This window comes from Thermobia domestica, chromosome 8 (assembly GCF_964235325.1).
Source record: "Thermobia domestica chromosome 8, izTheDome1.hap1.1, whole genome shotgun sequence".
Classification (NCBI taxonomy): domain Eukaryota; kingdom Metazoa; phylum Arthropoda; class Insecta; order Zygentoma; family Lepismatidae; genus Thermobia; species Thermobia domestica.
In genome coordinates, this window is record NC_137461.1 from 140,757,491 (window position 1) to 140,766,453 (window position 8,963).

An 8,963-nucleotide genomic window follows, 5' to 3' on the forward strand; every position below is an offset into this window, starting at 1 on the left:
ACAAACCAAGCCACATGAATTCATGGAAATTTATTTTTATGATTATTTTCTCCTCTTAGGGCGAAAATGTTAAAGTGTGATTTGTATAAGAAGGTAACATCAATGTCATAATGTGCAATTTTCTGTTTACTGCTTGATAAAGACATCTTGATATTCCATTTTTCTCTAGTGTTCAGCGCTTGAATAGGGGGATATTAGTATATTTGTTTGTTATAATAAAATAAAAATCGCACCGTACTTATTTCTGTGACATACTTTTAGCTAAAGTAACATAAATAATGTCGTTACCATGTAATCCGCCGTATAAGAAACAATACACAAGTATACGAACTCGAGCAAGAGTAGCGGACTTACTTAGAAGTTAAAGTGTCTTCGCTTTAACCGCCCGTGTTCTCACCCAGTCTCTGGGTTCTCAGGCCCCCCAATATTCCACTGGGTTACAAAATTCCCTCCCACAAGCATGCATTCCTTGTCGCTCTGCGCCAGACTGAAAATAACTTTCCAATGCTGGACCAAACTGTGTTCAGAAATGGTAAAAGCACGTCTCATAGCATTAAATTTCAATTTTCGGCTCTAGTCGCGACCATACCCTTTAAATATTGATACAGTGGTTAGCATTTAATCTGTGTATTATACTTTTTTTTTTTTTTTTGTTGTTGTTGTTGTTTTCGAAGCCGGAACGGATAACTTTTTATTTAAGTTGTGGAAAATGTTATGTTGGCAATAGTTATCTGTAATTTCGGAACTATTTTACTTGCAGGAAAGATAACGACCTAAGACTAGTAATAATTGATTGGATAACACGTGTTTTTCCGAAAAGCAACAATTTTACAATGATATGTCCTGTCTAGCAATTTATAGACATCACCAAAGAAAGCGTCAGAAAATATTGTAGTTAAATGAATAAATCACAAAAAATTGAGATACACCGCAAGACTGTTCTTATTTGAATTATGTATCCTTTAAAAACTATCAGTGAAAGTCAGATATATTCAGGAAAAAAAAATACGTTTGATTTGTGAGGTAAGTACATACACGGTGTCTCAAAAGTCCCCTCACATAGGGTAACTCTGATATTATCTGAGTTTAAATAAAATGTAAGAGGAAACTGCCTCCAAATATGATGGTTTCAATCTAAAGTGAAGGAATTTTTTAAATCGGACGAGCCTTTTCAGCTGTACACTCTTCATGCGCCCAATGTTAAATGAAAATGCAACGTTGCCATTTGCCTGGACCCACAACATAAGTGAATTATTTTATGTCTTTTACGCTAACGTCTAGATGGCCAGCCCCATGTCATTCAATTATGCTGTGGGTCCAGGTAAATGGCAACGTTGCATTTTCATGTAACACTGAGCATATAAAGGGTGTAGAGCCAAAACGGGTCGTCCAATTAAAAAAAAAAAAAAAAATCCTTAACTTTTGATTGAAAACATCATATTTGGAGACGTTTTCCCCTCTTACATTTTGTTGTAACTGATAATAACAGTTACCCTACGTCAGGGGACTTTTGAGATACCCTATATATTTATCTTAAAATACCTTCAACCAGAAGCTGTGACTTAAGTGTTCAAAGCGTTAACTACGTAACAACTTCACTTAATCAACATTAAATTGGGGTGCAGAGTGGGTGGATTGATTTAAATCACTTGATTTTTTAAATAAAAATCGTTGATTTAAATCGAATTCCGAAATAAATTAAAGTGAAAATAAATAAAATCCCGTTTCTGTTCTGTTATTTCGATTATGGAAGTTGATAATCATAATACAATGAAACTCAAATGTACAGTATAGTATGAAAACAAGTGTCACGCAGAGGATGATTAGGAAAAATCCCGTTTTGAACAGGTAACGGAGCAATCCTGCTTTCTTCTCGTAACATTGGGCTTAGGTTTTAAAATCGTTAACTATTCCAACGGCAAAATCACTATCGACATTTAAGACGAAAATTCTTTTTTGTGCGTGTCTGTTTGTTCCAAGATAATAGGGCGTATTAAGAGGGGTCCTATCCCCTCTCCATTTTTTTTTTTTTAATTTTATAACTTTACGCGAAATTTATGTATTTCATGCCGCAAGCTAGTTCTGAGTTTTTAAAAATAGGCCACTGCCAAATATCAGTAACTTTTGTGAAAAAAAAGTGTCATTTCGATAAACGTTGCTGTACTTTTTCCTTAATGCTTAACCTTTTAAATTATATCAGCTATTTTTAGGTGATAGGGTAGAATCTTCATTATTCGATTAAAAAAGTACCAACAAGGCTTTTTACTTCGTTTTCTTCAAGACTGGAGCATTTTAGAACACGTTAAGTGTGTGATGACGTCATAAATTTAAAAATATATTTTTTGTTATGCGTTTTTTTTTTTTTTGTGGGGGACATTTTGCGGCCGGAAGACTGAAACTTTGCACACTCGTTTAGTGCACCCCTTAATAATTTTCAGATCTCTGCGTGGAAACAGCGGAGTCCAGAGGGGCAAAAATGTTTTAAAAAAGGATATTTTTAACCAAAAAAATAGATTTTTTCGTGATTTTCCCGCCTCAGATGGAGACATATGAATGGTACCGTTTGAAAGGCTGTTCTATTCTGAAGAATATGATGTACGTACTATGCTCCTAGGATAAACAGGAATATCTCAGGAAACTGTTACCTGAGATCTTGTTTTATACGGAATCTGGGGTATTTGGGGACTATTATTTTTCGCGGGCTTACTTTTGCATTTACAAGATTGAAATTTTGCACATTTACTTAGTGCACCACTCAGTATTTTTCAGTTTTGTTTCTGATCTCTGCCTTAAAACAGGGGGAGGGGTCCAGAGGTAAAAATTAAAAAAAAAAAAAAAAAAAAAAAAAGAGAGAAAATTTCTTATTTCGTGATTTATATGTCCCAGATACATGATGGAGGCATTTGAAGGGTACCATTTGGAAATTTGTTTTACTCTGAAGAGAATAATATACAAATCATGATCCTAGGATAAATAGGTATGTCTGAGAAAATTTTTATATTATATCCGGGTCATCTGCGGCACTGTGGGAATGTTCCTAGTTCATTGTTAAATAGTTTCCTCACCCTTACTACTCAAGATAGAAGCTTGAAATTTTGTACACACATTTAGTACACCCTTTAGTATTTCCCAGTTGACATTGAGATCTGTGCGTTCCACAGGGGAATCCAGAGGTGACAAAAAAAAAAAAAAAAAAAAAGAATTAAAAAAAATGCCGATTACTCTCAAAATTTCCCGCTTCAGGGATATGATAGAGAAATGTGAATGTTACCGTTTCAAAAGCTGTTGTATTCTAAAGAAAGTGATGCATGTACCATGATCCTAGGATAAATAGGGATGATGCTATAGCTGCTTGACTGAAAGTCTATAATTTACCTTTAATAACAACCATAATTTAAAAGGGTTAAGAAACATTGTCTGGGATTGATATAGGTTAACGATTGGGGATAATTCAAAATTCAACCCCAATACTTTCACTTAAATGGCATAATGAGCATTTAATAGTAATTCCTAATGCTTTTTCTTCAGTTCGCGGCTTGTATTATACGAGGAGAAAGATTTGATTTAAATCAAAAAAAATTGATGTAAATCAAAAAAATCAACAAAAATGATTCTTTTAAAAAAAATCATGATTTTTTCCACCTTTGGTGCAGATTAGGAATAGAGCTGCCAAGGTTTGGAAATCTGGATAAAAACTATTACTTTAAAAACCAAGACTAACATCTAAAGAACTTAAAGGAGCAGTTCGACTTAGAAATGCATTTTTTACAATTTATTTCCATTTGTAGAGTTGAAAATTCTAAAAGGAATGGTGTTTGTTTGATCGCGATACGTTCAGTCGTTAGCGAGTAACAGAAGAAGAAAGATTTTGTGATGACGTCATAGGTGGGCAAAGAGCGAGAGCAGGCTTACAATACATACTACACAGTGCCAAGCATTTCGTTTGTGAGAGGTGCGGTGGCACGTTCTAAGCGCGGTTTCCTTTTCCAGAACTGGTTGCAAAGACTTACAAATATCATCTGCATGTAGAAAATGATATCTGATGGTGGGCTGTACAAACATTTTTATAATATTATAAAACGTATCCTATAAAGCATGAATTCAGCGTTAAAAAAAAAAAAAAAAAAAAAAAAAAAAAAAAAAAAAAATCGAAACCAATATGTAAATAGATGGCGGACGAGATTGCTGCAACACCTAAGTACCTTTTCTTTAATCATTCTTCCGATTCCCAAACATAAGTATGTTCATTTTCACGTTTTGTTGCAATTTTTAACGTTGACCCTACAATTTTGTGCTTCAAGGTATGTACAGGAGCGCAACATATGAGGCAAAAATGAAATAACATCTGTAAAGTTTGCCAGAATACGAAAAACACTTCACCGGTTAAATTTCTTTTATTCTCATAGCTGTCCGCGGAAAAACTCTCATCACCCGTTTCATCTTCATTGTCACATGATACAGAGAAATTAAACGATGAATCAATGTCTTGAGGGACAGTCATCGTCACTGAGTCCTTCTACAAGCCGGTATATTTTACTCCCTAATTCACATTGTATAGCTTATTTCTAAAGCAGTATCTTCAGAATCATGAGTGACATCGTCTCTATTACCCTCTAATGCCTCGTCTTGATTACAACCGTCAATTGCGTCTTGTACGATATTTGTACGTTGGTAACTGGACATAGATCGGTGCTTGTTCAATGGCTCGGATTTTAAACCTTTCAATAATATACTTGGAACAGCATTCTTTCTCAGTTTGCGTGTAAATAATTCTCCTGGCATTAGCCAGAAGTTAATCTAGACGGTAAAAACTCAGGGGGGGGTCAGAACCCAGACTATGACATGTATATCATGTTTACTAAAAACTTTCAAAAATATCTAAATAATAGCTTAAATCAATTTTGTCACTCAAAAACTGGGGGGCCTAGGCCCCAGTCTAGATCCGCCACTGGCATTAACTTTTCTTTCAGTAAACTTGACTTCTCGAAGGCAGGCTCTTCAAGATGTTTGGAACACGAGTGATTTTATTTGGTACATTTTTTCCCATTGATTTTCTTGAGCCATAATTTATATCGATCTGGTGATTTCTCACGACTTAGAAACGTAAGAAAAGATACTTTACGTCCTCAGCTTCAATTGCACAAGAATTACAACCGAAAACACAGCAGGTGTTAGGCATTTCTATTTCACTTCACAGACAAAGCACGCGCTTCACTAACACGTGTTTTCTACTTCACACTAGTGTTCCATTCAGGAAAAAAAATCCGGGGGTGGGGAGAAAGGGACACTTAGTATTCGGAGAGGCACATTATTTTTACACAGTACTATTATATTTATTACATTATAGACGTATTATTTTGGTCTCCTCCGGGGGAATCTCTCAGGGCTCCGGGAGACAGTGCCACCATAAAAACATGTCTGGAAGAAACACTTTCGCACAACAAACGTAATTATTGCTCTCTCTCTCTCTCTACTCTTTTTTTATACTAATGCTATAGGAAAAACAACTATCAAAAACTTCCCTCAAGAATTCAACACTAACAAATCCAAAACACAATCTATTAAATCCAATGCACTATTAAAGGTTTATCAGCTGCGTACAAGGGAGTGGTTGCTGACTCACATTGAGTTTCTCGCGTATACCACCAATGACGTCAGCATTTACGATTCATCAAAAACAAATGTCTGTAGAAGCTGAACGAGACGGCCTATCAAGATATAAAAAAATACGGGTCTCTTATTTTTTGTTACTCTTTCTATTGCACCAAACTTGTTTTTAACTCGAACTGCTCCTTTAATGGCATATTTTTGTATTTGGGGACGAGAATTTTTTCGAGTTAAAATTTCTTACTTTGCTGGTTTCTGTACTTTTTGTGGGCTCAGGTTAGGATAGGTTAACTTTGTATTGGACTCCCAGTTCCAAAACTATCCCGAACTTACTTCTGTGGCACAGTTCCAACTAGTGTAACAAATAATGTGCCCTTGTCATATAATCCGCTGTATAAGAAACAATACACAAGTATACGCACTGATCAAGCTACGGGTAAATTATACAATACACGCTCCAGCTCCGCATATATATATATATATATATATATATATATATATATATATATATATATATATATATATATATATATATAAAATCTTTTTGTCCACGACAAAGTCCACACGGCGCAAGCTGGGACCGAATGCCATCGATAAGTAGGGCCACTTTAGAAGGGCATAGTAGAGCAGGGTAGGGGTAGGAATGGGTTAGCTTAAGGTTAGGGAAGTTATGATCCATTTTCATGAAAAGGTTTATTCTAATTGTGGGGGCCAATACAAAGAATGAAGGTAAATACACGGTTTAGGTTACATGACATTTATTCCGAAGTTGCTCGTCCGCCTGACTTTTGACAAAATTCGTAATACGAAAGCTACTGAATTTTAAAACTCATCAATTTTTAGGACTGCTTTAAAAGGGTATAATAGAGCAGGGCAGGTTAGGGTAGAGCAAGAGTAAGGTAATAATAAGTAGGGTAGATAAGGATCGGGTTAGCTTAGAGTTAGGAAAGTTTGAACTCATTTTGTTAAAATTAATAGAGTGTAATTTCTCGTCTATGCGTAAGGATACCAACTGAAGCGTCTCTGTTTTCCCACAATCCAACCATGCAGTAACCTTGCGCGAAGTAATTCCCTCCGCTTGCCAAATAGTTCCATGTTTATATAACGACTTATAATGAAAAATAAACAAATTCCGCTTTCCTCACATATTATCAAGCACACAATCGAGCAAATTATCCTTTTCTTGCCGGTAAATTTTCACTTCGGAACTTAGTCCGGTTACATTACAGTGTATTTGGCATTTATTCCGAAGTTGGGCGTCCGCTTTCACCACGTTTTTTCGCTGATATCTCCTTTGCACACTTTCTGCAATTTGTTACTAGGTTCATTAATCCGTGCTCTTCACAAACTTTTAAAAGATTTTGTTCGTTATCAACGTATTGCTTCACAAATGTTAAAACTGTTACTTCATTGCCCTTGTACAATCGCCATGTTGATAACATAAATGCTCGTTTCTTTCCCACAATGCAACTGTTTTGTTACCTTACGCCAAGTAATTCCCTCCGCTCGCCGTATAGTCCCATGTTTATAACCGCTTATATATAACAAATAAACAGATTTTTCGAGATTCTTATATATTATCAAGCACACAAACGATCAAATTATCCATATCTTTCCTGTAAATTTTAAAAATTTTGCTGGAAACGGACGCCCAACTTTGGAACTTAACCCCATAAAATTAACAGCGTGTAATTTCCCGATTCTGAGTGAGTATACCAGCTGGAGCGGGCATTGCAAAGTTCACCCCAAGCGACTTTCGCCAACTTACCTGAAGCTAAAGTTACTTCACTTTAACTGTCAGGGTAATAGTTAAGAACAGCTACTTCTCATCTCCCGTGCACGAGGATACATCTTACTGTTGCACTACCTAAACACCCTAAGTACAAGGGCAAGAACTCAGTCTATTACCTACTTATTAACATCCTAGATAGTCAATGAATAATTCCTGAAAGTATGGCGTTTCTCGTCCTTCCCTAAATGGGAAGTACGGCTCCTTAACTGTAACCCTCCAATCTTTCACTAGGTTACAAAATTCCCTCCGTACGCATGTCTAATAACAATATATAGTCGCAAACAAAATACGATTTCCGTAAACATATGATCTCTATAGCTAATACATATACTGACAACCCGATGCTTAATTTACACGTAAACTGATTTGTACTCAGGTTACGAAATCATAAAAGAGTGCAAGGCTTTTAATTTGAATATATTGTCATCAAGAAATTTAACGCCTACTACGAATGCGCGGCAATTTATGTATATATTTAAATAAAATTATGATCACCTCAAAACACCACTATAAGTTCGAAAAATAATGTTTGTTGTCTTTGACAAGCTTCAAGGGAGAGAGTGGCATACCCCACAAATTATTTCTTTTAAAGCTATAAAGTACACTAGATCTATGACTTGCTTACTATCAGCTGTAAGAAATCACATGCTGTAGCAAAATTAATAAACTTCCAAATTTATAGTTTATCTCCGAGATATACAATTTCAATACTTAAAACAATTAGGAAATATTAGACACATCTGCATACCTTCGAGTAAGTGTCAACACGAAATTAAATACAATGTATTAAATAAACATCAATACAATCAACTCACATGAAGTCCACTGTACTCTACTTGATAATGCACTTAATCTTAACTTCGTCTACAAAATATATTTCTATACTACAATGTTTGAAAACTAATAAAGTATACAATTGATAATTGAGAATATAAATATATTTTCTATATTAGTTCTGTATAAGCATGCTTATTGTGACTGACAGCTACATTTTTTATTTTTAATATGATCATACTTTTATTATCTTGCGTCAGTTATACCACTGATTAATGTAGTATTTTGCCAGACGAAAAATGTGCAACCAAGATCAGTATACCCTCTACATTTATGCAACAAAGGAAGTCAAGTTGTTATCCCATTTCAGAGATATTACATGCAATTATACCTTTAAAGGAAGATAACGGTTCACCAGAGAGCTCAAGTTTGGTTCACTATCATCTGCTGAATACAAATATACACCACTAGGATTTTCTTCAGCACATAATCTGCAATAAGTTGAATCATATAGTAAAGTGCCCATAATGGCGGACTTCAGTGTTCTTGGATGTAAATTTATGACCAATAGCGATTATCGATATCTATACTGCAACGCTAACATGAAACAGGAGATTCTATTGGTGCTTTCATACTCTGGGTGTTTGCATGCGCTCTTAAAAAGTAATGCGCTTGATTTGAATTAAAGAATAATTGTGAAAATGTAAAATTCTTGGAATAAAATCAAATTTTTAAAAAAATCCTGAACAAAACACAGGTGCGTCGTTGCGGATAGGGGTGGATAGATACA

The 8,963-nt window shown here is 35.1% G+C and overlaps 1 protein-coding gene across 7 annotated transcripts in view; it reads right to left on the reverse strand.

The window, feature by feature from the left end:
* Positions 1-8,750, reverse strand: part of LOC145693249 (uncharacterized) — an 87,338-nt gene extending 78,588 nt beyond the window's left edge. For 3 of the 7 annotated variants that reach the window (XM_081769068.1, XM_081769067.1, XM_081769065.1), the window contains exon 1: positions 8,565-8,750. In XM_081769068.1, the coding sequence (XP_081625194.1) occupies positions 8,565-8,699 (135 nt within the window). In that variant the 5' untranslated portion in view covers positions 8,700-8,750. Of the gene's footprint in view, positions 1-8,147; positions 8,169-8,214; positions 8,235-8,414; positions 8,509-8,564 lie in introns of those variants that run through there. The other 4 variants (XM_081769066.1, XM_081769070.1, XM_081769072.1 and 1 more) reach the window with 4 other exon arrangements.
* Positions 8,751-8,963: the final 213 nt, after the last annotated feature.